The sequence below is a fragment of the Ursus americanus genome, chromosome 6 (genome assembly GCF_024610735.1).
Source record: "Ursus americanus isolate L20-20 chromosome 6, mUrsAme1.1.p, whole genome shotgun sequence".
NCBI classification, from domain to species: domain Eukaryota; kingdom Metazoa; phylum Chordata; class Mammalia; order Carnivora; family Ursidae; genus Ursus; species Ursus americanus.
Genome location: NC_142132.1, coordinates 51,580,786 through 51,608,754, shown reverse-complemented (window position 1 = coordinate 51,608,754; position 27,969 = coordinate 51,580,786). Strand labels below are relative to the sequence as shown.

The window sequence follows — 27,969 nt, the reverse complement described above, 5'->3', positions numbered from 1 at the left end:
GTGTCGCCTTTAGTTGAAGTCCCTTTTTCTTGGCATTTTCCTTAGGCATTCGGAGTGGTTAGAGATGGAGCGAGCAAGCCAGAAATTGACCTTACCATCCTCTCAAAACCTTCAAGAAGTTTTCATCCATTCTCACGCTAGTTTGCAAATGGTATTTGGTTTCACAGAAATATTTGTTTATTCACGGATTCCCCACCCCTATCAGTTCGCCAGACCAAAATAGGAAATAAAAGGTTTAAAAAAAAATCGAACATAAGCACAGGTGTTTGGCCTTGGATGCGGGAAGTGGACTGCATTGGTATATGTTTTGAACTTTGCGCTTGCTGCTTGCAGCTCTGTGGACACATCCTTAATTCCTGACTTTTAGTTGTAGGGCTTTCTCTCTGCTCTCGGACAACTGTAAATGCAGACTGAATAGCATCTGGATCAGAAGATGGATTTAAAGAACGTTGGTGAGGCTGGTCCGAAGGTAGTGAATTATTTCAGTTGATTTTTCACAGTTCCGTGTTCTACTCTTTCCCCATCCTCACTACTGCACTTGACTTAAAAACAAAACAAGAAGAAACGTTGGTGAACAAGGAAGAGTGAAACAGGAACAAGTAAGAATAGAATAAGTGGGAAATTCACATTCTTCCCTCAAAGCCCCTGAATAGTTCTCATAGTCTAGACCAATACTGTCCAATAGAAATATATTGTGAGTTGCATTATGCAACTTAAAATTTCTAGTGGCGACATTTTCAAAAAGTAAGAAATATGAAATTAATTTTAGTAATTTAACCTAGCATTCAAAATATTTCAACATGTAATCAATATTTTAAATTTTAAATTTTTTTAAAAATATTTAAAATTATTGAGATATTTTAGTTTTTTCATATTAAGTCTTCAAAATCTAGGGTTTATATTTACAGAGCATCTCAATTTGAACTAGACACATTTCAAGAGCTCAATAACTACATGTGACTAGTGATTAGTACTGGAAAGGAAAGCTCTAGACCACGGACTAGAGAATACCCTACCTGGGTAACTTTATGGGGATGGTATTATGGGCATTGTGTTTTATGTAGAAGAAATTCTTGAAGTGCTAACTCAAATGATTGCAGAAGATAGGCAAGGAACAATAAAAGATGGACCTACTGTAAAACAATAGGTAGTAGTGGGGACTAAGACTCATTGGAGAGTACAAGCTCCTATCTAAAGGGTAGCTCCCTTGAGCTCCTGAGTTTTGAAACACAATGATGACAAAGATAAAAATAAAATAAAGTGATGACAAATAAAATATCTGTGAGCAGTATAAACAGCTAGATCTGCTGCCAATATGTGGCCTCTGTGAACTGTGGTATTCAAATGTATGAAACATTTTTGAAGAAAAGATTTTTTAACAGAATAGTGTCCAGGCAAAGACATAGCAAAGCTTGAGGATTCCACTGGCTGGATCCTGTGCACGTGTGCACTTTAATACATTAAACCACCATTGAGGGGGAATGAGGTAATTGGGTGATGGGCATTAATGGGGACACTTGAAGTAATGAGTCATTAAATTCTACCTCTGAAACTAATAATACAGTATGTGTTAATTAAATTGAATTTAAATAAAAAATTTTTTAAAGGAAAGAAAAAGAAAACCACCATTGCAACCTCTGATAATAATCTGACTTACAAGTAGAATTCTCAGGGCGCCTGGGTGGCTCAGTCAGTTAAGCGTCTGCCTTCGGCTCAGGTCATGATCCTGGGGTCCTGGGATCCAGCCCCACGTCGGGCCCCCTGCTTAGCAGGGAGTCTGCTTCTCCCTCTCCCTCTGCCTGCTGCTCCCCCGCTTGTACTCTCTCTCTCTCTCTGTCAAATAAATAAATAAATAAATAAATAAATAAATAAATAATTGTAAAAAAAAATAAAACAAGTAGACTTCTCTACTGAGAAGGTAATTTCACAACAAACCTGAGCTCCCTGTAAATTAATAAGCTTGTGTCATAATTTTTTTGTTATATTTAAGATTTCAGACATTCTGAGCTTGGAAAAATTAAGTTTCTAGGTTCCCAGAGCTGTTAACTAGCAGACCTTGGACTTTTTTTTTTACCCCAATTTTAAGGATAGGCATTTAATAGTTATTTTATGGTTGACTGTGAAATCTCTATGTTACGTGAAAGTTGTTATGTGTCTTTGTACAGCTGCTGCCTGACATAATACCTGGTATACAATAGGCACTCAATAAACATTTGTTAAAGGAATATAGTCCTGGGAGTGAGGACAAAAAAAAAAAGGGAATATAGTCATTAACTTTGGGGAAAGGATCACAAATTTTTAAACGTGAGAATCTGATGAAAACTATGAACCATTATCCAGATCCTGTTGATGCCCTACCCGTATTCCCTCAGCCCACTGCACGGCTTACTACAGCTTTGGTAGACAGTACAAGTCCATAGCTTCCTACCTCAGACACATGAGTATTTCTTTGCTTGGAAGAACCAGCAGAGTTAACATTCCCAGTAGCAATATGCAACCAATGAAAGATGGAATTTTGTGGCTAAATACTACAGTTCCTCACCCTCTCAGTGGGGCAATTCTGAGGTCTATTCTAAAGGAGTGTTTCCGAAAATTTACTGACACATATGAATTGCCTGGAGAGATCAAAGACACAGATTCTTCAGTTTGCATTTTAACCAATCTTGCAGGAAATAATAATGCTGCCAGTCCATGGACCACACTTTGAATAGCATTTTTTTCAGACAGTACCAAATGGGATTCAACTCCAGTTGCCCAAAGCACCTTTACTGGCTTTCTTCTCACTCCCTTATACTGTTTGGATTTCTGGGATCACCATCCAACTTTCTGGGATTACTTACATCCGAATCTTTGTCTCAGGGTCTATTTGGGGAGAAATCCAACCTATGGCAACACTGTCCTTAGAAAAATACACACTGAAGGATCTCTAGAAAAAAGGGGGGAATATTACTCAGCCATCAAAAAGGATGAAATCTTGCCATTTGCAACAACATGGATAGAACTATAGGTATTATGCTAAGTAAAATAAATCAGAGAAAGACAAATATATGATTTCACGTACGTAGAATTTAAGAAACAAAACATGAACAGAGGGGAAGGGAAGGAAAAACAAAGTAACATAAAAACAGAGAGGGAGGCAAATCATAAGAGACTCTTGGCTATAGGGAACAAACTGAGGGTTGCAGAAGAGGAGGTGAGTGAGGGGATAGGATACTGGGTGATGGGCATTAAGGAGGGCACTTGAGTATCAATGAGCACTGGGTGTTATATGCAACTGATGAATCACTAAATTCTACCTCTGAAACTAATAATACACTGTATGTTAACTAAATTGAATTTTAAAAATAATAATAAATTTTTTAATTTAAAATTTGCACGTGCAGGGTGCCTGGTTGACTCAGTCAGTTAAGCATCCAACTCTTGGTTTTGGCTCGAGTCATGGTCTCAGGGTCAAGAGATGGAGCCCCACATTGGGCTCCATGCTTAGCAGAGAGTCTGCTTGAGAGTCTCTCTCTCCCTCTGCTCTTCCCCTCACTTGCACTTTCTCTCTCTCTCTCTCTCAAATAAGTAAATCTTTTTAAAAACTGAAATAAGATTTGTGTGTACTACATTAAAATGTATATAGTATAAGCATTGTAACATTTAGTGCAAATACTTCATACATTTTTGTAAATAATAAACAGCAGGGACAGTAACTTAAAAAAAGGAGGGGGACACCTGGCTGGCTCAGTCAGTGGAGTGTTATGACTCTTGATCTCCGGGTTGTGAGTTCGAGCCCCACGTTGGGTGTAGCGATTACTTAAATATAAAATCTTAAAAAGAAAAAGAAAAAATACACACAGAAATAGAGTTTTGTGTACAAGTTTAGAGGAAGTATGAACCCCTGAAATTTGTTTAGGTTGTAAAGGGAAATGATCAGGGTAAATGTCATGTGACCCAAAGTCCATGAAAACTGGATCCATCTATGCAGAGTCTAGCAACTTAATAAAATCATTAATGGCCCATGGAGTTGGCTGAATTCAGGCAGCCCTCCTCAGAAGTTATTTTCCCAGATCCTATTAAACCATGTCTTTATTCTTCCTGGGCTGTATCACTATCATTTTGAGGAACACAGAGGTAAGTCTGGGACTCTAAAGAAGCTACATACTTGAAATAAAAATAAAAATAAAAAGAGTGTTGTTGCTCATCCCTAGTGGGCTGTCATAGTTTTTTCCCAATTACAGTGCTTTCTGAATACCACTGAAGTGCCCTTATGACCCTTAGATCTTTTCTTGATGTGTTCACACAGAACCAGGCATACTATAACTACACCTGGTTTCTTCCACTTACCTCTGGATTCTAACATGGCCCTCTACCATATGCCATCCTTCCAGGAATCTGTAACCTTTGATCCACATATTCCTTAGTCCACTCTGTTCTCATCTGGAAACTTTATGGCATGCTCTAGTTCTGTGATAATTGGGTAATCCTGATCATCCCAATATCTAGTCACCTACACAAAGAGAGCTAATACTAGGGTCACCAACACCTACTTCCTAACCACAGTGCACAATAGCTTCTTAGCTTTGCCCACATATGGGCCAGCATATGTGTTTGTACATGATTGCCTTATGTACTATTGAATAATTATGTCTTTGTATACACCTATGAATATGGTCTCGTGGGTATGGGTGTGGGTGTGGATGTATAAGCAACCAGAGCTCAGGTCTGGTCTTGAAGTCTGAATAATGAATGTTTAGTACTTGACTTTAATTAGTCTCTGTGCATTGTTAGCCTCAGTTTTCATCTGCCCTTGAATATCAGAGGAAGAATGAGTTCATTTCCTTGAAGTTTATTGACTGTTACCGGTGGCAGAGCAAATTCCATAAAAGAGCAGGTTCCATACAGAGCAAATGGAAGGGGAGCTCTAAGTTGGTGAGGAAGGATGCTTGGAGTGGGGACTTGGAGTGAAGACTAGAAAGACAAGTATCTCCCTCTTTTTTCCCTCCATTCCCACAAGGATTTACATAGGGGCATCCTGCTCGGCATTCCCTTTCCAATTTGGAACCTGATAAGAGAAAACCGATGCACAGTAGAAGAGGAAACACCTCACAGCTCTTCTGTTTCTCCATCCAAGGGGATGCCAATATCCACGTGGTAGTCTACTGGCTCCCCAGAGCTCATCCAGGGAATAGGGGTTCGATTGAAAGAAGGCCTGTTGGAGAGGCTCTGGTTGTAGAGGACCAGGGGTTCACTCAGTAGGGGCCCCAGGTCAAACTTGGGCATCTGGAAGGTCATGCGTTTAGAGGCCTTCTCATATCCACCGTAAGGCATTGCTGTCCTGAAAAGGGGACACATTATTTAATTAAAAACCAGAACAAAAGAAACAGCTTTATAGTAAGATGTTACCCTGTTTTGAGGATGAGGAAGTCTGTGAATTTTAGTTTAAGATTGCTCCTGCGGGGCACATGGGTGGCTCAGTCATTTAAGCATCTGACTCCAGCTCAGGTCATGATCTCAGGGTCCTGGGATTGAGCCCCAGGCTGAGCCCAGAGTCAGGCTCCATGCTCAGCGGGAAGTCTGCTTGTCCCTCTCTCTCTCTCTGCTCCTCCCCCTGCTCATGTGGTCTCTCTGTCTCTCTCTCTCTCTAAACTGGGTAAATACAATCTTTATTTAAAAAAAAAAAAGGGATTGCTTCTGCACTCCTTATTCTACTTCTCCCTTAGTACTCCATTCCCTATTCCTAGTTTGCTTGTTTCCCCATAGCTTATAATGAGAAAAGGAGTCTAGTGGGTACTGGATACAGAGTTTCATGGAGAGTTGTGATTCAGACACTATAGACCCAAGGGTCTGAGACCACCTTAAATTACAATGTAATCATCAATGTAATCACAACCCCTACCCCATCTCCAGTGGATAGCCCTGGCCTGGTGAGAGGAATTAACATTGCATGGAAAATTCAGGCTTCTTAGGGTCAAATGCAAAACACTTCTCTAGTGCCTCCCTATTCTGCTTTCACACAGATCTCCTATCCACAGTCTAAAGAAGACAATTCCAAAAGAATAGATAGGTAGGCCTGGGGCGCCTGGGTGGCTCAGTCGTTAAACGTCTGCCTTCGGCTCAGGGCGTGATCCCGGTGTTCTGGGATCGAGCCCCACATCAGGCTCGTCCATTGGGAGCCTGCTTCTCCCTCTCTCACTCCCCCTGCTTGTGTTCCCTCTCTCGCTGGCTATCTCTGTCAAATAAATAAATAAAATCTTAAAAAAAAAAAAGATACGTAAGCTTTACTAGAGTATAAAAAAATAGAACCATACTACAAGGACAGTAATGGAATTCTAACCTTGAAGAAGGGAACTTCAAGAGTCCTTTAAACATGTAATATATTATTTTCTTTTTTTTTTAATTTCTTATTTATTTGTTTGAGAGAGAGTGAGAGAGTGAGAGCATGAGCTGAGGGGAGGTTCAGAGGGAGAGGGAGAAGCAGACTCCCCCCTAGAGGGGAGCCCAATGTGGGGCTTGATCCCAGGACCCTGGGACTATGATCTGAGCAGAAGGCAGATGTTTAATTGACTGAGCCACCCAGGCACCCCTATATTATTCCCATTTTACAGCAAGACAACCAAGGCTCAGAAGTGGGGTGATTTTCCCATGACCAACACAACTAATAAGTGGTAGAATGAACTAAAATCTTGCCTCCCAGCAAACGTTTCCTTCATCATACTGCACTGTTTCTCTGGGCTAGAGTGAAAAAAGCAAAGGCCTTCAATTACGGCCCCCATGTTCCTTCCCTCCCTTCTCAGACTCCTTCTGGAACATTTGAACCAAAGTCTCCATCCCAACTGAGGACACTGTGCCACACACTGGAATGTATCTGGTTCCCTCTTCACAACCCCTACCTGTTGAAGGACTTATATTGGGGGAGTTCAGGTTTGGCCCCATAGGCCAGCAGGTCGATGCCAAGCTCCACTTTCTGCTGAGGGTCAACCCCCATGGCTCGCTCCCAAGGGGAAATATAGGTCTTGAACACAGTGATATGTTTTCCTTCTCCACCTGTCTGGTCTCCTGGCAGCCACGGGAGAGAAAATTAAGTCAATAATAGCGGTTAGTAGCCAGTGAAAGTTAGTCTTACACCCTTGCACTAGGGAACTTGTTGGGGCCAGAGACCAAAGATATAACATCCTGGTAACTCTGCTAGTTTCGTGGAATAATGACAGTCTGGGGTCAGATCTGTGACTGAAACTGAAAAGCCAGAAAGGCTGAAAGACAAGGCTTCTGGGAGGAATAGACACATCTTGGTATTCTCCTGAGAGTCCATCTCCAGAGAGTCCATCTAGGTATCTCAGCATGCCTCCCTTGCTCCCTAAACCCAGTCTAGGCCTCATTCCTGGGGTTATCTCTGCTCTAGGGACCAGACACATTAGTCTTGGGTAAGGATACTTGCCTGTTCCTGTCTCTCCAGCCCCTGCTGTTCCAGCAGCTCCTCCTCTGCCAGTCTGTCCCCCAGGACCACCTGTACCCCCAGATCCAGATCCAGATCCAGAACCCTGATGGTGCTGCTGGTCAGAGCCGTACTGTCTGGCAGAGCCACTTCCCCCTGCCTGGCCTCCACTGCTGTCCTTGCTGTAGGAGAATCCCTGACCAGCTGTGCCCAGCTGTCCCCCAACTGTGGGAAGGAACTTCTGGAAGTGATCCTGAAAAGAAAGGACAAAGTGAGGGGAAGGTTAGGCAATAGGTATGGGGAACATACAAAGACACAGGTGTGCATAGCAAGGAGGAGATGATCAGAGACCATAGCTAACCAGAAGACACTGAATCCTCTGAGACTCCTCCTCCAATAGGTGGACGGTGGATAGCCTGGCTGAAAGGAATTAAACTCTCCTTAAGGGATAAGACCCCCGTGGCTTAGTTCCTCCAATTACATCTTAAGATGGGGGCAACTCATTCTCTACACTTTCCTTTCCCATCCTTACCAAGGCAAAGAGGACCAAGACTTCTGCTCAGCTAAAATTTAAAAGGATGGGGTTGGGACAGAGAACCCAGGCTTAATTTGAAGAGCTAGAGGGATCTCAGCCTTCACCCCTTCTTTAATCTTATCTAACAGACAAAGCTCTCTTCTTTCTCTTTCTCTTCTTTCTCCTCTTGGTGCCTGTGAACCAGGACCTCCTGACCATGAAACTGTAGCAGGTAGGGGGAAGGGTGACCAAAAGGGCAACCCTGGATTCAGCCCCAAAGCCTAAAAATAACCCCACCAACTCCTTCAGGAGGCTCTCCTAGCCACCCCACCATGCACACCCCTCTGCTCCAACCAGTGTAACCAGACCCAGCCAGGGACGAGGGCTTTTGGCCTCCTAAAGTTAGATATGACCGGCTCAGCATTTTTGCTCTGCTCCTACATAAGGACCAATGACAGACACTCCTGTCTCTGGCCCCATGTAGGCATCTATTTCCACTTTCCCCTGGCTGCCCAGTAATGGTAGAGGGGGAAGAAAGGTAATGGAGAAGATCCCCTCCTTCTCAGCTATAATATCTTGTACCTGACACCCTTCCAATCCCTACTTCTCTTGGGAAAAGGATCCTCACTAGGGGACATAATATCTTAGAGGATAGTTTCATGGAGTCCTTAGACCCTTTAGATAAAAGAATGGCTCAAGAAGGAGATGGTTATAAAAAGCACTTAACTCTTTCTAGGGTTGCCAGACTTATCAAATAAAATTATAGGACACCAATTAAATTTGAATCTCAGATACACAGTAAATACTTTTTTACTACAATTACACTCCAAATACTGTATGGGACATATTTATATGTAAGAGAGTATTTGTTGTATATCTGAAATTAAAATTTAACTGGTATCCTGTATTTTAAAAATTGAGTTGAATTGAATTTTTATGTCTCAAATATTTCATGGGACAAACTTAACTAAAAAATTATTCATGCACATCTCAACTTTAAAATACAGGACTTGGTGTCCTGCGTCTTATCTGGCAACCCTATCTTTAACACTTAGCCATACCGGGATGGAATTTTCTCCCTGAGGGTGTACACTCTTCACCCCTTCCCCCTCACTAGCTCTAAGATAGAGACTGAATTTCAGAGCTGGGCTGTAACTCACCTTGGAGCTGTTGGGGGTTTAATATATCTGGGGACTTAATAAGCCTATCAATTTGCAGGGAGAGGAGGTTGGTGGTATTTTGGAGATTGAGGGCCTACCAAGAAGCTGTCAGAAGGGGCACTAGGCTATGAGAGTTGTAAAGTTCCAAACTCACCATTGAGCTGTCAGAGAAGACATCAGGGTGGTTTTCATAAATAAATTTCTCTACCCGCATCTGCCGCAGTTTGAACATCTTGGAGCCCCTATTAGTGAGCAGCGACAACTCTTCCAACATCACATCCCTTGGGACACTGATCTTCTTGCCCAGGTTCAGGCCTGAGCTCTCCCGTCCACCTTCCAGGGAGGTGGGGAGGAAGAGACAAGGAGAAGAGTAAAGTAGGGTTTTCTAGGCTCAGAATACAGATGCCATCCACAACTAAGTGGGTGACTCCTGCAGAGATCACAGAGGGAAGCAGATATTGTCTGTGACATCTGGTCAAATTGTACCTTGTCTGTGAGAGATTTTTATTTCCTGGGTTTGGAGTTGGAGACGATGCATGGGAACTGGGGTGCAGAGTGGAAGCAGTGGGGATACTAGAGTGGAGAGGGTGAATGAGGCAGAAGGGGCAGAGGCATGGGGTGCAAGGCAAAAGGACTAAAGGAACATCATAGATGGAGACCACTGGGGAAACTATTCCATGGGGGCAAGCCCAAAGGCCAACACCGTGTGGAGTTGACCACATCTAAATACAGATTTGTCTTAACTCCTTTCCCTTCTTTTCCCCTCAGTAAACTCTGGCTATAGACAGCCTCTGCATATTGGGAGAGCTCTTCACATGCTTGTACTCCTACTGCCCCCCCCCCAAGAAAAAATGCCTATTTTTTTTTTCATTTTAAGTGCTTATACAGGCTCCCTAGCTCTGGGGTAAAAAGTAAGGATGTTAACCATTTATTGAGACTTTGCCGTGTGCCAGTCTCCATCATATATATTCTCTTCCTCAAACAAAGCTCACTGACCTGTGAGTCCTGTTGTCCTGGACCTGCATTGGGTGATATGGCAAGGATATTATTGTCTCGGATTACAAGGTGAAAAGGGTGGAAGGGTGAGTGGTCAGTGTTGAATCCCTTCTCCATCTTTCTCCCTGCCCCCACCCCACGGAATTTCTCTTGTCTCTTCACATCTCTTCACCCTAAGACATATATAACTATGGTTTTTCTGGGACTCTTGGGCCTGAGATGCTCTTAACAAGAAGTCCCACACTAGGTAGCTGCAAACATGCCATACCTCCAGTGAGTTCCATGATCAGCTTGCTGGATTTCCTCTTCTTGTTGGGGGCTGGGGTTCCTGAGAGCGGCATTGTGGAGGCAGACTCAGCCTGGATAGGGTGGGAAGGGGGAGTTGGAGGATGGACCGGAACTGGAAAAGGGGAGTATCTACAGTATGGCAGTACCTCTAAACCTGGGGTTAAGGGTTTCAGGTTAAGGGCTTTCATGAGATTTAAAAAGATGATCGATAGATAGATAGATAGATAGATAGATAGATAGATAGATAGATAGATATCCCCCCAAAAGTGAAAACCCATTGCTTTAGGGAAAGTATAGATGCACCGTCTGCTCTTACCTTCTACCAACCTCTTTCCTGCTGTTTAAATAGAGCTTGTACAGGGATTAGGAACAAACAAATGACACACAGACAGGGCACTGCACCCAGGTTTCATGGCTTGGCATGACTTTAAGTTTTTATTTTCATAGGGATCTCAGATTAGGGTTGTCATTCCAAACTCTGGTCTCTCCTCAGTCTTCCTTAAGCCCCAGCAAGGCAGAAAAATGTTCTGCCAGGGTTGAGGAGATTCAGCCAAAAACATTCTCCATAGGAAGGAGAGGTTGTTGCTCCCCTATTGGGCCAGCTGGAGTGTGGCCTGGGAGGTCACAGCAGTGTTCCTTGCTCACTCCTTTCAGCCACTCCTTTCAGTCACTCCTGCCTCAGGCCCCAGAGCTAGAGTGGAGAGGAGGGCTGGGGGCATTTGAACCCTGATGCATGTCAATTCAGCAATATCACAGCAGTGGGGGGTTGATGGGGGACAGAAACGTAATAATAGAATCTGGCAGTGGAGGGGGACAAGCTGGGAAAAGATGCAGACTCCAGCCCCTCCTTAACAGAAGTTGGCACTCAGCAAAACACTGTCTTCTTGCTGAGTCCTGTTTCACAACACGTCTGCAATTCTACTAACTTAATGGGGTATGCTGAGGCCAGACTCCAGGAACTGCTAAATGGGCATTCACCATACCTCTCTCAGCCCTAACTAGCTAGGCCCTTTTTTTTCCATCCAGCCTCTCAGACCCCCTTCTTACTATTCCAGTGCCTCCTCCAACATCTCCATTCCCCCCACCTTCCTGGGCCCCTCTCCTTCGAACTCTGTGGCTCCCCTGAACTAGACAGCTGGGAGCAGAGCATAGATAAGGGAGGATCAAGGGTCAGAATTGCAGACACAGACACAGCAGTCAACAGAATGGGCTCCAGCCCCTCTGGCCATAGAGCTGGAAACTTACCGGCTGCTCAGGCAGTGGTCAGCTCTCCCTGGGGTCCAGCAGCTTTGGAGGACTGAGCTGCTATGACCGGAGAACCTGAGCTGGGCAGGCGTGGGGGCAGCACTAGCAGTGGGGGAGGGAGGGTAGTTATTAATAGAGATGATGAGTACAAGCAGCTCAAATGGCACTGGGGGTACTGAGACCCTGGAACCAAGATCCCGCCCTCCTTGCCCAGAGGCTCAGGAAGGGGAGGAATGGCCTTTGGGATTCTCCCACTAAGCTATCTGAGCCAGGGATCAGTCTGCCCAGGGACTCCCCTTTCTTGGCATCTGGAGTCTGAAAACCAAAGAAGCATTCAGGGAGAAACTGAAAACTGAAAGGGAAAGAGGAAGCAAGCAGAAAGTGGTGGATAGGAATTCAGAGTGAGAGAGCAAGACTGTGGAGAACATGTCTGAAGAGCCACTCAAAACCAGTCCAGGCTGGAGTTGGAGGGACACGTAGGTGCATTTTGATGGTGGGAGGGCTTAAGGTGCTGTGTTTGGGGAAAGGAAGTCTGTACACAATGGAGCTGTTCATTGAAAGCTCCTTGATGGGTTGGTCTTTCCTGAAAAGCCAGATCTTGGCAGGATAAGGGACCAAATTAATGAAACCCAGCGCTTCCTATGTTGTCAGAGATGACGTGGGGGAAGACTTTACCAATTTTTGCCTTTTCATCCCCATTTGTTGTTGGGGTGCTCAGTTCAGCCTGCTTTGCAGGATAGATGTTGATGTCTGAGAAGTACATGTATGCCAGATCCTTACTCTCTGGGGTTCCCACTTGGGATTTTCTTCAAAGGGACCACACATCATATAGGATCTAGATTGTCCCATTCATACTCTTCCAGAGGATCCCCTGGGCAAGGGCTCAAGTTTGAGAGCCTCCTTGAGGGAAGCCTGTCATTCACCCAGACTTTTCCTCAGTAGCTGCATGAACATCCTGGATCCCCCTCCACCTGCCCAGATTCTGGAACCAGCTGCCGCTGCACCTCTGTTGCAGTCACCTCCACCCTGCTGTGGCTGTTTTAGGAAGTGATTTTGTAGCTTCCAGAATGCCCCTCTGTCACTCCGTGAGCTCCCTACTCTTCCTGACCACGTCCTTTTCCCATCCTGAACTTTTCAGGCTCAGGCCATGGACTGAAAGGTCATCCCAACCCCCTCTAGTTGGCCTCTGCCCAGACCAGTTTAGCCTCCAGACCCCTCATCTTTTGTCCTCCTTCTCCATTTCCTCCCAACCCAAAGAAGCAATGAGAAGAAAAAATTAAAATGGCAAATGGTGATTTTGTCATCACCACCATCCTACTCTCAAAAACAAAAACAAAAGCAAACCACAGTTTTGGTCTCCTTTGATTGAGTACCTAAAACTACCGAGTAGATGAAGAGAATATTTAACCTATGCTCAATGGGCCCTTCCTTTGGAATTCTGTGACCATACAAGGGAGCATCAGGGTCCTGGGCCTGGTTATTTGCACAAATATGCCCCCTGCTGGAGTAATAGCACTTTCCCTCTCAGAAGTCCTTAATTTTAGCCTGCCTCCAGTGCCTTCTCTTCTATGTTAGACTCAATCCACACTGACCCACTCTTTCTTCTTCCCTCTCCCACCCTACCTTCACCTCCAGGCATTGCTTTCCCATGGAAACATCATTGCTTCCTCCAGAGAGCTAGGAAATGATGATGGCAAAAGCTCAGAGGGCCTTTCCATTCTTCTTGGTCCTGAAATTGAGGCCTTGCCTGGGAAGTATGGAGCAGGAGACGGAAAAGGGGAGACTCTGGATGGAGAATGTAGGGAGAGAGAACCAAAGGGGATGGTGGAGGTGCCTAAATCAGAGTGGAACAGAACTGGTAAAGAAGAGCAGAAGACCAGGGGGTGAAGGGCAAAGGGTGAAAAATAGGGCAGGAATGGATAAAGAAATCAGGAATCAGGAGATCAGAGGAATGGGTTAGAGAAGATGGAGGAGAATCAGGATTTGGGTATAAAGCTAGAAGAGATCATGGAAACAGAAGATTTGGAGCATAAGTTTATTCTTGTGCACAAACCAAAGTACTGTGACTCACACTCAATATGCAAAGGAAACGATCAATCCAGATCAAGCAGCAAACGTGGCTGACTGGTGGTGGTCATGGTGAGAGGGGAGTCCATACCCATCTAGGATCAGAGAGCAGGACCTGAAGCTGGAAAGGAACAAGAGCTAGGGTTCAAGGGATGGGGTCAGACTGAAAAGAGGTTTTGGCTCTGGGTATTTCCTTGCCCTTTTCCAGGTCATTATGACAAGCTGCAGAAAGTAGAAGGACAGACTCAAAGGAGGTAGAACAGACATTACCTATTCTTTCAACACTCATCCCACTAGCTTACATCCCCCCACCATCATCCAGCCTCACTCTAACAAATGCATTCTTCCCTCTCAATTTTTTCCCTAATCCCACAGTGAGTTTCTTGAAACCCAACTCTCCTGTCTGCCCACACTGTGCTCTCCCTCCCCATGCTCCTCCCTGTGGCTCAATCAATTTCATTCATTCCACTCTGCTCCTGGTTTCTGTCTCACTTTCCACACCATGGCTCTTTTCACCCTCCTTTCTGTCTCAGGTACAGGAGGAAATGAAGCCAATGATTTTTTCCTTCTCAGAGGAAATTTTCTGGCTTTCTTTTTCACTTTCTGGCTGCTTGTAGCTCAGCATCGGCCTCTTAAGTTGCTAACTTTCTGAAATCCTGACAAATAGAACTATTTGTTTGTTTGCTTGCTTAAGTAATCTCTACCCGCAGTGTGGGGCTCTAACTCAGGACCCTGAGATCAAGAGTTGCATGCTCCTCTGACTGAGCCAGCCAGGAGCCCCCTGATGAACAGAATTCTTAGTTCTGTTCCTGGTCTAGCTGGTATAACTCAGCCCTTACAAACTGCCCCAGCCCTTCAGGTCTTCTCATAATCTGTGAGTTTCACAAGATGCTGTACCCCTGCTACAGGCACTGGTCTTTAATTCCAGTCAATCTCTTTCTCCCCGCTAGACTATCCATGAGGGGCTATCTGACCCTTCTTTAATCAGTACAAAGACTCAGACTGGGTCTTTATTTAGACCACTCCTCTTACTCTTGCCTCAGACATAAGAACACATCTGTGCCCACACACACTCGCGCATAAACACATGCACACATACATGTCTAGATATATGCCAGCCAAGCTTGAGAAATGAGAGTGAGGAGTAGCAAGCGATTTAGTGCAAACAGAGATCAATTCAGTCCCTTTGAAACCTGCCTGATGGTGAGCTTCTTGCCTGAGGTCTCACTAGTAACTTCTCTGTGTGCTTCTCATTGAACGTTAAAACGAGGCTCACAGAAAAGCACAAATGTAGAGAAAGAGAGACCAGTGGAGGGGTGCGGGTGGAGAACGGGATATAGAGATCCACACGAGGAACTACAGAGACAAAGAGAAGCACAGATAACAAAGCAGAGATAGTAGGTTGCAAAGCAGCAGGGAAGTGGGGAGCCAGGAGGATGGGACACCAACTCCAAAACTATCTCTGGCAGGAGGGAATTTAGCCTCCAGATGCCTGAGAGAGGACATGGGAGGGTAGGAGAAGCAACTTTAGGAACTGGACGTTCCACCTCTCCTTGGTCCTGGGAGCTGTGCCCTGCTCAGTGGTGGCCTGCCCCTGGCCTCCACACATGAGCCTGCAATCCAGTTCTGGTGGCTGAGAACCGGGGCCTGGCTACCTGGAAGCCACAGGAGCTGGGGGAAGTCTCAAGACCCCTGGGAGACTCTGGAGGAGGGGCTGGGCTAAGGACAGGGGTTGAGGCCAGCTCTGCCCTCCAGATGGGCTCATCCAATGTAGTGGCTGCTCGGGGGGCAAGCACAGTGGGGGCCAGGGGTTCTGCAGTGGGCTGGGGTGCTGGAGTGGAAAATCGGCGGATCTCCTGGACTCGGGCAGTTTTGGGGGGCCCTAAGGAGGTGGGGCCAGGAGTCTGGGGAACCTCATCGAAACAGAACATGGCAGTTTTAAGTTGGTAGGGCTGGTGCCGCATGAAATCCAAAGCCTTGATACCCTGCTTGGGGGTTGCCCGAGGACCTTGGGATTGGGCCTTATTAGGGAGAGTTCGAGCAGCCTGGGGGAAAAAGGGTGAGAGCAGTGGGTTGTAAGCAATAGGAGGTGGGGCACGGATGTTGGGTGAATACTTCCAGGAAGGGGGCAGTGAGGGTGTAGGGGAAGGGCTTCTGGGCCGAGGGCCAAGGCCAAGGCCAGGACTAGGTGTAGCTTCCACCACATACCTGTCTGCTCGGCTCTGCCGCTTGGCAAACAGCTCCCCACCCCTGCCCTGAAGCCTTGCTGGCTCAGAGATTCCAGCCGAAGGGGCTGCCCCATTCACTAGCCCATCAAGGAACCCTCGAGATGGGGGCTTAGGAGCCACTGGGGGTGGAGTCTTAGGAGTCATTGGGGGCGGGGTCTTGGGAGCCATTGGAGGCGGGGTCTTAGGTGTCACGTGAGACGGAGTCTTGTAACTCCTGCCCCCTGGTGGCTGCATGAAATTGCAGGCTTCAGCCCCGAGGCTCAGAGCATCCTCCTCTGGACCAGATTCCGCTCCCCCAGCCCGGGGTTTTTCATCCAGGTTCTGCACCAATGATAGCAGCTCGGGGTTGGGCGAGCTCTTCGTCTCCTCCTTTCCCGGCCGGAACATCTGCTTCCGGGTTCCCCGTCGCCGGGCCTCCTGGAGGATGCCAGTGCGGGCAGCTGGCACGGAGATGCGCTGCTCCCGAGCGCTGGGGGGCTCAGGTGCCCCGGGGCCTGGGGCGGGAGCCTCTGGGCGCGCAGAGGGTCGCAGAGGAGCCGAGAGGAAGATAGAAGCGGTGGAGGTCATGGCAGCGGCGCTAGGGGGAGCGGGAGGCTCTGGGGTTCCTCCTGGCGTTACAGGACGATTGGGGGCTGGGATGTACAGGGAACTTGTGGCTGTCACGGGGCCCGAGGAACGTAGAGTGCTGGGGGAACCGGAGGCTGGCACGTGGCTGGGCAGAGTGGTGGGCCCCTGTGGAGGGGACAGGAAGGGCGGTGGGGCGGGGCTGAGGCCTCCCAGGCTTTCGATCGCCCTCTTGGGAGCTAGGGGCCGGAAAATAACCGAAGTGGTACCTGGCCGCTGCCCTTGTAAGCCTGGGGTAAAGGGCCTGGCTGACCGGTTAAAGATATTTGGAGCTGGGGTTGGGGCTCCACCGCCTGGGAGGAAGGATTTGGGGCTGGCTACAGGGGCTGGCGAAGGGCTGGATGGGAACATAGCCGCCTCTGGAGGAGCACTCTGGGCCCGAGGTGGTGACTGCAGGCCCTGCCCATTGAGCATGGCTGCTGGACCATCGCGGGCCAGCTCCTGGGTGCTGGAGGCTGTGCGCTGGCGCTGCTTTTCAAAGAGCTGGGCCCCTCTGCCGGAGGCCTCACTCAGCTGCCCGCCCTGGCGCTCTGCTGCAGCTGAGCCTGGCCTGGCCAGCTCCATGTCCAGATAGGGGCTGTCCCAGTCGCACTGGTTGGTGAGGCTACGGGCGTCGGAGAAGGCCTCCTCGTCCAGCTCGGACTCGCTGGTTGGAGGAACGCCGTCTTCTTCCTCAGCGCCTGTCCCAGCCGCAGACCCGAAGCTCACTAGGGTGTACTTCTTGGCTCTCTGCCGTCGTTTCTTAAACATAAGCACCCCCTTGGAGTGGGGATTGGGGGCTGCAGTTAGTAGGGACGCAATTGTCCGGCATTTGGTCTTGGCCTCCTTCACACTCTTCTCTTGGAGGCTCTCTGCCCGTTGCAGTTCTGAGGAGGCCAGGAGGAAGAATAGTCAGTGAACCTCTTCTAGTCCTGTTCCCCACGGCTTTCACCCCAACCACACCCCAGCCAGTTTCTGCAGTGCTCCCATTACTGTTTCTTCACTGGTCTGATCCACAGTGTCTCTTGCCTATGGCAAAGTCCTTTGACTTGGGGGCCGATTGGTAGGCGAAAGGTGAAACCAAGGACAGCTGAAGGGAAGGCAGAGTCTAGTTGGTTCCCTGACACCACTCTGTTCACAGCTCTCCTTCTAAGCTCTCTCCCATCTACTCTGCTTCTATCTTCCCAGAGATGTGCTCTTACCCACCCCTCACACATTCTTCCTCTGCCTCCCACCATTCCTGGCTGGCAATGCTGGGGGTAGGGTGGAGGGCAGTCACTTGCCATGGCAGCCAGGAAGATGAGACAGGTCTCAGGGAGAGACAAAATGAGACCATGTTAGGGGGCTTCTCAGAAACTTAGGGACTTATCTCCTCTTCTCACCCCTTACCCCTGTGATAGGGACACAAAGGACCCCTAGGAAGAAGGATCTTCATTCACAATTCCACCCCCATTATGTGGTCCACATCATACACATTCATGGAAATAACAACCACCACGCATTTCAACAAGAATATGGGTCTAGTGAAGGCCAGTTATGAGCGTATTTTCTCCTATGTACTTTTTTCTCATTCATGTATACCCCAGTTTATATACACCCTAATTCACATATATGTATATAAATACATAGGTACCCACACAAAAACACAGCCACTCAAATACCTTCAAACACATGCATACTCCTTCCCAGAGTTCCCCCTGCAGAGACGCTGTTGCTAACAATTTGGACAAAATTTTACAACCAATATTGGCCTTCTAACCACAAGTACACTCCTCTGTGCTTCACACCCCTGCTACTCACAGCCAGGGATAGCCTCAGATCCGAGATGCAGGAAAAGCCAGAGTGCTGCTCTCCAAGGCAACCCTCCAAATCTTTAGGATATCTCAAGGTCACCGGCTAAATATATTCCATCACCAACCTCCCCACCCCCACCAGCTGGGGTGGGAGTGGGGTGGGCTTCTTTGGGGGTCAGCCTTCTAGGTAGAGAGCTCAGGCAGCCACTAATAGGCAGACACACAAGGACTATGTAGTAAGGGAAACCTGGGCAGGGCTTCCCATGCCATGTGGGGCCTGGGAGGTGGAGCCAGGAAATGGGAGAGGCTGCCCTGCTGCTAGGACCCTGCCTTGGACAAAGATTCTCTCTGATCCATGATCCCCAGTTCCTCCTGAAAAATTCTTGAAATTCCATCCACTTCACACTCAAGATACCAAGCTCCTTTCTAATTAGGGCTTTCATTCCACCTATCCCAACGTTTGTACCACAGAATAGTACTGTGCATGAGAGATAGGCACTGAAGTCAGAGTTCGGGTTAGGTTTTTGGTTCTTGGTAGTTACTTCACTTCATTGAAGTTCAGTTTCCTCATCGGTAAATGAGGATGATAAAGGCTATCTCATGGGATTGCTATGAAGACTAAATGAGATAGTGTAGGTAAATGTAGCATTTCACGGCAGCCCTAAGGCCCACGGTGAGTAACCGTTACTATTAAAACTTTCTTGACACCAGCCACACATGTATACAGACACTTTCTTATTCACACATATATTCTCCCATGGATTCCCATATACATGCCTTCATGGATTCACGGATTCACACTTCTTTCTCTCACACGCACTCCCTCCCCATGAGTTTTCTATAGCTCATGTGGTCACAAACCCCTTTGACATGTGGCCATAGCATCAGCCCATTCGGAGAAAGGGGCAGTGAAATTCTCTTGAGAAAAGAAGGAAGAAGTCAAAAACAAGGAAGGAATAAGGGAATAAGATCTTTCTCAAAGACAGCCCCTCCTAAACTTGATGTATTCCCCTCCATTCTAGATCCCAGAACTGTCTTGGCTATGGGAGGGTAGTACCTGCGTAGAATGGGTCCTGGTGCCCAGAAGCTGGATCTGGGGCTTTGTTGCAGCTGGCTTGGCTGAGGAGCTCTTGGCTGATGGGCTCAAAGGTCTCCATGCCGAGAAATGCAGTGTTGGCTGGAGCAGGACCAGCTTGAGCCACCCCCCACGCCTTTTAAAGCCCCTTTGTCTTGTCCCCAGAGCTGGCAGCTGAATGAGCTCACTGTGCTATTTTTGGAGCCTAGCCCCCTCCCTTCTCTCTGCTGCCCCACAAGCCCCAGTGTGATGGACGTGGACACCTGCCTATCCTTTCCCCCACCCCACCCCACTGGACAATGAGGTCTGCTTGGCTAAAAATAGCCCTGAGCCACTAACTGCAGTCTTACCCAGAATGATAGGAAGGGAGGGGTGCTAAAATGAGGATTGGGGATAAGCATGGGATCCTGGGCATGCATCTGGAATTTCTTTGTGGGATGCTGGACATTCTCAGGGATGTCAGACTCTAAATTATCAGTGTCCTTAGCCTCTGTTCCAGACTTAGACACACAAAATTCTATGGATCAAGAATCAGAGTGGTAGAGGGGAGGAATGAGAGATGAGAACTGGAGGGGTAATCCTAGATTTTCAAGGTGACAAGAAAGGTCTCTGGGATAGAGGCATGGGACAGGGAGAAATTTCACCCTTACACCTTGTTCTGTTGCTCACATCAAAAATAGCAAAGAGCTTGAGATAAGTGGAACTGGCTTTTTCTGCCCAGGCCTACATTCTTGCATGAGATAAGGAGTCGAAGATCCCTCCCTCTACCGCTTCCTAGGGATCTCATGACTATCCCGTAGGCTCCCAGTCCCCAGGAACCCATTTGAACTTACAAATGTCAAAGGTAGCTCTGATGCTGTGCCTGCAATTCATACTGAAAAGCCCCTGCCCTAATTCCAAATACTCCCCTGCATCATGTCCGCACTCTGCCCTCACCCTTTCTGACACTTAGCAAAATCATAGCAACAATAACAAGCAAACCCTTTGTTGATTTCATGTCCCTTTCCAACTTCCCTACTCACTCTGTTCCTGGGTTGGGTTGAACCACCTACATCTTTTGCCACCCTGATTCAAAGAGTAAAAATAATGGGGACTGTGAGAATAATTATTTTCCCCTTCTACTCATCACTCTTGTCCACTTGTCCCCAGGACTATATCCAAAGGAAGCATAAAGTATAGTTATGGAGGGGTAGATTTAGGACTCAGATTGAAGGATCCTGGCTCGGGAAAAAAGGGTTCAGGCACTCACTGGCTTGCTTGGCCTTCTGGGTGTAGGTGGTAGTGAGGTCTTCTGCCACCGGGTGGGGAACAGGCCCCACCATAGGGATGAGATGAGGGCCAGGCCGGAGGGGGCCATGGGGCAACAGCAGGGTCTCGGCTGGGGGTGGCTGAAGGGTTGCGCCATCCTCCCAAGATGGGGAGCTCACACGGCTGTCACCCTGACTGGAAGGACCAGCGGCGGCAGGTGCTGGCTCTGCAGGGCTGTCAGATAGGTAGACTTCATCAGGTAGGGCTCCCGGAGGGGAGGGCCTCGTGGGGCCTCTGCGGCGGGGTCGGCGGGGCTTCTCCTGGGTGGCAGGGCCATCGGCATCACTGTCTGTCTCTCCGTAGTAAGCCTCACTGTCAGGGGGTGAGAGGAGGCTCCCAGGCTGAAGAGGCTGGGGAACTGGAGCGCCAGGGGGCTCAGGACTCAGTGGCGATAAGGGTGACAACGCCTGACGCTCACCAGGGGATGGAGACCGCACAGGCCCCTCATCCTCTACCCTGGATGGAAAAGAGGACAGAACTTGAAAAATGGGTTGGGTGACTGACAGCTGCTGAGATCTAGAGGGGATGGGAGAAGGAAGGAAGGGAGAGAGGGGACTGGCATATGGGCTGAATGAATGGGCTGGAAAGAGTGGGGATCTGAAGACAAACAGGGGGGCAAATGTGCTTGAAGGGCTGTGAGTGGACATGGGCTTAGAGGGAGATGTGATGGTGAGGAGACAGGCAAGGGCTTGAAGTAAGCCCACACACTCAGATACCCACTTGACACCCCAGCCCTTAATTGCAGATACACTGAAGCCCCCTGGGAGGCATAGACAGACATCTATACTCCAGCACAAACGTACAAGCAGAAGTGGGTACTTAGTAGTAGCTGAAGACAGGCCAGTGAGACATAGAGCTGAGACAGGCATTGGGAGCCCTGGACTAGGGGGATGAGGTGGACTGGGGTGGGAGGGGTCCATACCGCCGCACCGTGAGGACCAGCTGATTCCCTGAGGCATCAATGAGGCTCATGGCACTGGCATGAGAGAGGCTGGTGCAGGAGACCCCATTGATGGCCAAAAGCTGGTCCCTCTCTCGGAGTCCTGCTCTGCCAGCCTGGCTCCGTCTTCGGATCTGGGGAGGTGTTGGGAGGAGAGATTGTAGGTGAGGGAGGGCTCTAAGCGGGAATAGAATGAAAGGAGTCAGGACAGGAAGAACCTATGCGCCGATGGGATATACTTTGCAGGGTAGGAAAGGGTGGGGAGGGACACGGAGCTACAGTTGAAGGCGCCTATCTAAAGGGAAGAAGGCGCAGATTAGAGGGAGTAATACATCATATGAGGGGAGGTAGGGTAATCACCAAATCAAAGAGGCTTGGGAAAAACTGCAGAGTGGAGGTACTAGAAATAGCGGTTGTATCCCCTAAAGATTTCCCTTCAAGGGCAATATCTTTAATCGCCAATAGCTCTCTTCTAGGCTATTACCTACACAGTCAAGATTTTAGAACATTAGTCCAGATTGGAGGGAATCCAGAAAATTCTGGGAGATTGTAGTTACGTGTGTATATGTGTGCCATGTGTGCACACACATGTACATATGTTAAAGTATAATAATAGTACTAATGGCTATCATTTATTGAGTGCTTACTAAATGTGAGGTATGATACCAAGCACTCTACGTGTATTATTGCATTTAATCCTTAGAATGGTTCTATGAAGTAGATACTGTTATTACCTGCATTTTATAGTTGAGAAAATTAAGCCTGTATGGTGAAATCAAACACATAACAGCTTCATCTGACAGGCCAGATCTTGCCATAACCCTCCTAGCACCTAAAAAGTCTCGCCTCACGAGAGAAAGGCTCTGGTGAAGGGAAAGAGGAGGACTGAAGGCCTGGGCAGGGTAGGGCAGGGCAGGGCAGGGCAGGGCTGGGTAAGACAGGCTCAGCTCATCACATACCAATATAATTAAAGAAAAATTAGAACGTTCCCTATATTCCTGGAATTTGGAGTAGAGGCACAGACTCAGGAGAGCAAAGACCGAATGGCCCGGACTGGGCCTTTGCTACCATGGTGCCGCAGGGAATTGAGGCAGTCTCTCTTTTTTTCTGACCCCAGAAACCAGGAATTCTTTTCTAACCACTGCCTACCCTGCAAGCTTGTGCTCAGAAACTTCTCCCACCAGACGAGCATGCTTCCCTGCCCACCTGCCCACCCCCACTCCTGTTCTTCACAGCCTCCCACTTCTCCCCCAAAGGCCACCACAAGACCCCTCCCGGATTCCCCTGGGTTCCCCTTTCCCTGAAACCTCAGTAATAGGGGCTCTCCCTTACCTTGGACACCTGTAAAGGTTTCCTCTGCTCGGCCCCCCCCCTGAAGTCGGAAGCCCCAGGGGGATCCCCCTGACAATGTGACCAGCACCTTCTCCTCAGCACCCATCGCTCAGCTTGGCCTATGGCCCTCGGAGTTTGGACAGTGTCCCAGGGAGAGAAGTTGAGGCGCTGGTACCCCGTCCGGCCTGTCTGTATGGCTGTCCTGCTCCTGCTGCCCCAGGCCTTCCCCCCCACACCGACACCACAGGCAGGCAACTTGGCCCTGGGATCAGTACAGTCCAGCACACATGTCCTGTCAATCGGAGCTGTGCTCAAAATAGTTGCCGGCTGTACTCCCTTCCCTCCTCCAGCTGTATTATTCCCAAAGCTAATTATAGTAAGAATTTCTGCCCTCCCCTTTCCCCCATTCTCCTGCATGGGCCTTTTACTCAGGACTCAGAGTACTGGCTCTAACTAATATACATACTTTTAGGGACTGTGCCTTCCCTGATAGGATCATGGACTAATCCCAACTGCTTTCCTCCAAAGCTCATTTCAAAGTGGCAGCAGCAGGGGCTTCAGTGCCATGGCAAGGAACAGCTGGACGTGTCCCACAAGTTCACAAGCTCCCCAGAAGTGTGCCCCCTTGCTGTATGAATTTGCCTGTTAATCAAAATGGAGATCCATATCCCACGGCAGTGCTGGGTGCAATATAACTTTTAAAGCTACTGATTTCCAAAAATAAGACAGCATATACTATTAGATGATTATATAATGAAATAATCTATTAATGTAGATATATAATGATTCCCAGGCCTCACCTCTAGGAATTCAGATTTTATTGGTCTGGTACCTAGTATTGCCGTTTTATTTTATTTTATTTTTTATGTTTTCCTACTTTTGACAACTGTTGAAATTGTCCACTTTGTGATTCCCTGTTCATTTAGCCCCTGAATTTTAGGGACTTGCCAAAAATTAGAAGTAATTCCCTTTTCTGGTCTAAGCCTAGTTTTATTTTTTAAATAAGCAATGAGGCAAGAATGTCTAGACACCAGGAGTTTTACAGAAGAAGACATGATTCTCATGCCATACCTTTATTTTATGCAAACCAGTATCACAAAACACTAAGATGGTCTAATGATGGGTTCTGAATGTCCTATGTCTATGCTACTTCTCTTTTCTTTTTCTTTCTTTTCTTCCCTCCCTTTCTTTCTTTTTTCTTTTTTTCCTTTGGTATATAGCCAAGCAGATCCAGACTCTGACTAATGTCTGGGAGGTAGACACAGAAGCTTTGCCAGCCCTCCCACTCCAGGGTCATGTTTCCAGGGTATCTGGTTCTTTTTATAATCCCTGTTGGGGAGAAATGATTGGTAGTGTAATACTGAGTCATAATTCTAAAACCTCATTCAGGTTGGCATCATGGACAGGCCCCCTTCTGTTCTTTCATAGCAACATTAAACAGGTATACTTTGGGAACTCAATTTTTTTTTTTTTTACAGAATCTTTGCAAGGATCCATGTTCCATTTTTGCATTTTTGCAATAATATTAAATATATTTAATATTTGGCCCACCAAATCTTATTGGTATTTTTAAAAAAGATTTTATTTATTTACTTGAGAGAGAAAGAGAGAGAACGGGAAGGACCATGAGCAGGGCAGAGGGGCAGAGGAAGAGGGACAAGCAGATTCCCCGATGAGCAGGGAGCCTGACACTGGACTCGATCCCAGGACCCTGAAATTATGACCTGAGCCAAAGGCAGATGCTTAACTGACTGAACCACCCAGGTGCCCCCTTATTGGCATTTTTATTGGTATTGTGAACTTTATAGATTAATTTAGGGAGAATTGACATATTTTTGATGTTAGGTTTTGCTACCCACTGGAATATTAGTTCCTAGATGGCAAGGATTTTCTCTGTTTTGTTCAGTTCTGTATCTCCAAAACCTAGAAAAATGCCTAGCATATAGTCAGTGCTGTTTTTACTGAATGAATGACTGAATGAATGGGATGTCTTTACATTTATTTTGATCTTATGTTCCTCAGAAGTGTTTTAAACTTTCTTTGTATAAATATTGTACATTTTTCTTTCTTTAAAAATTTATTTATTTATTTTTTGGTTTGTTTATTTATTTATTTTAATTCCAGTATAGTTAGTTTCAGATATACAATATAGTGATTCAACAATTCTATACATTACTCAGTAATCATCACTTCATCTACTTCTCCTATCCCTCCACCCACTTCCCTTCTGGTAACCATCAGTTTATTCTCTATGTTTAAGAGTCTGTTCTTTTGTTTGACTTTTTTTCTCTGTTCATTTGTTTCGCTTCTTAAATTCTACATATGAGTGAAATCATATGGTATTTGTCTTTTTCTGACTTATTTCACTTAGCATTATACCTTCTAGATCCATCCATGTTGTTGCACCTAGTATTGCCCTTTGAAAAAGTACCACAGAGGGGGTGCCTGGGTGGCTCAGTCGGTTAAACATCTGACTCTTCCTTTCAGATCAGGTGACGATCTTCCTGGTCAGGAGATTGAGCCCCACCTTGGGCTTCCCTCTCAGACGGGAGTTTGCTTCCCGTCTGCCTCTCTCCCTGCTTGCGCACTCTCTCTCTCTCAAATAAATAAATAAATAAATCTTTAAAAAAAAATTAAAAGTACCACAGATGATTCTTTTTTTTTTTTTTTAAGATTTTATTTATTTATTTGACAGACAGAGAGACAGCCAGCGAGAGAGGGAACACAAGCAGGGGGAATGGGAGAGGAAGAAGCAGGCTCCCAGTGAAGGAGCCTGATGGGGGGCTCGATCCCAGAATGCTGGGATCACACCCTGAGCCGAAGGCAGATGCTTAACGACTCAGCCACCCAGGCGCCCCACCACAGATGATTCTTATGTGCAGTGCTGGGCCATGTAGAGGAATTCTAAACAGCCCTACTCCAGTTGAATTGTTGCCTCTTCCATAAAGCCTTTCCTGCCCATCTCCCAACTTCCTTTCTATAGAATTAATCCTTCCTTCCTCTGGGCAACATATGTATCTCGTTCATATTTTTGTTGCATTTCTCAGTCAATTTTGTAGTTGTTTATAGACCTGTCTTCCTCCTAGACTGTGAGAAATTTGAAAGGACGAAATGCAATAGCTCATCAACAGCTCAGGGAGAAATGCCTGATGTGATGGGTGCTCAATAAATGTTGGCTAAATTAAATAACTTCTTATAGTGCACAGGTGGTCATGGACAGATGGATACAGATAGGTGTGCATAAACATGCCAACCCATGTTAATAATAAAATCTCTACTTATTTTTAGGTTTCCATTCAATCAATGTACACTAACAGATCTCTTTCTGTTATAAATCATAACATAATGATGCTGTAAGTATAGCTTTCAAAAGCTGCAGAGTTTCCTGGAATACCTGCTCTACTAGTGCGCTAAATGCTGTTTGCCTTGGTGTATGATGTAGTCATAGAAAATACTTGGGGCTTAGCATCTAGACTGGACTGGATTTATTAGCTGTGTAACCTTGGGCAATTACTTGACCCCTTCAGTAAAAAGAGTATCTAAATGTCCTTTTTTTACGTTTAAATTTTATTATTATTATTATTATTATTATTATTATTATTATTAAAGAGAGTGCAAGCAAGCTGGGAGGAGGGGCAGAGGGAGAGGAAGAGAAAGAATCTTAAGCAGGCTCCACAACCAGTGCAGAGCCCAATGTAGGGCTCGATCTCACAACACTGAGATCATGACCTGAGTGGAAATCAAGAGTCAGATGCTTAACCAACTGAACCACCTAGGAGCTCCTCTAAATATCCTTTCACTCACTAGTCAAATATTTATTGCTTGCTACATGTCAGCCATTGTGCAATACCAGTGACTTTCAATTAACCTTGAGTGCACATTAGAATCACCTGGCAAAAAAAAATTTTTAAAAGATTTTATGTTTAAGTAATCTCCATACCCAGTGTGGGGCTTGAACTTACAACCCTGAGATAAAGAGTTGCATGCTTTACTGACTGAGGTAATCAGGTGCCCCTCATCTGGAAAAATTTTAAAGCTACTAGTTCCCTAAAATAAGACAGTGTATATAGGATTAGATGATTGTGTAATGAAATAATCTACTAATATATTTTATATATTTAATACATATAGTAATTAATTTAATTACATATAGTAATATATGTACATGTAATATATATTAATTACATATAGTAACATATACAGGATTAAATGTGTAATGAAGTAATTTACTAATATATTTATATCTTATATTACATATAATATATATTTATAAATATAATAAATATTTTTCCTATGCTAATACGAGAGTTAAGTGGGATAAATTATGTGAAAACACTTAGCAAATGGCACAGTCTAGGACAGGTGCTCAACAAATGTTAATTGAATTTGGCAAATTACTAATCTAAACTAGTGGGTCTCAATCTTCAGTATGCTATGGAATTATCTGGAGGACTTAAAACCTTGGCTTGCTGGGTTTCACCTCCCAAATTTCTGATTCAATATGTCTAGGGTAGGTCTAATATTTGTGCTTCTAACAGGTTCCCAGGTGATACTGATACTCTTGATCCCAGGATCACACTTGGAGAACCACTGACCTCGATTATAAACTCTTGAGGACAGGAATAATTGGCCTGCTTACTAAAGCACGCTCAATGCCTAATAAAGCTTTCAGCACAGACGAGAAATGCAATTTTTTTCAATGAATGAACCACTCCATGCCTCAGAATAACTGTTACTGTCAATCACAGGAGAGGAAGAACTTTCGTTTACTACTGTATTCCCAGAACCAAGAACATGGCTTGGAACACAGCAGTGCTAAAAAAATTTTTAAAAATAAAAATAAAAAATTGTTAAATGAATAACTATTATTGAAAGGATTAAGTGGGGTCATGTATGTTTTTTAAAAAAATCCTACAAGTATTAGCTACCATACTGTTATTCATTAAATGGGATAATAATTACTCCAGGAATTGTAGCTCTTCCAACAGGCTGGGGACATTCTG

The 27,969-nt window shown here is 46.2% G+C and overlaps 2 protein-coding genes across 3 annotated transcripts; both read right to left on the bottom strand.

The window, feature by feature from the left end:
* Nucleotides 1-4,815: 4,815 nt before the first annotated feature.
* On the bottom strand, nt 4,816-11,767 carry MYOZ1 (myozenin 1). 2 transcript variants are annotated; one of them, XM_045783553.2, is made up of 6 exons: nt 11,621-11,767; nt 10,356-10,446; nt 9,246-9,424; nt 7,421-7,670; nt 6,876-7,041; nt 4,816-5,320 (listed from the first exon to the last, which is right to left on the bottom strand). In XM_045783553.2, the coding sequence occupies exons 2-6, from the start codon at nt 10,426-10,428 to the stop codon at nt 5,089-5,091; spliced, it is 900 nt and encodes a 299-aa protein (XP_045639509.1). In that variant the 5' UTR covers nt 10,429-10,446; nt 11,621-11,767; the 3' UTR covers nt 4,816-5,088. The 2 variants fall into 2 exon arrangements, with proteins under 2 accessions (XP_045639509.1, XP_087719162.1); XM_087863036.1 differs by lacking the exon at nt 11,621-11,767 and adding an exon at nt 10,692-10,714.
* A 1,874-nt stretch (nt 11,768-13,641) lies between these two features.
* On the bottom strand, nt 13,642-23,250 carry SYNPO2L (synaptopodin 2 like). Its single transcript, XM_045783551.2, is given in 5 exon segments — nt 13,642-17,405; nt 20,636-21,150; nt 21,617-21,768; nt 22,967-23,005; nt 23,007-23,250. Coding segments are annotated over 5 exon segments (2,913 nt in total). The 5' UTR covers nt 23,073-23,250; the 3' UTR covers nt 13,642-15,264.
* Between the last annotated feature and the right edge of the window lie 4,719 nt (nt 23,251-27,969).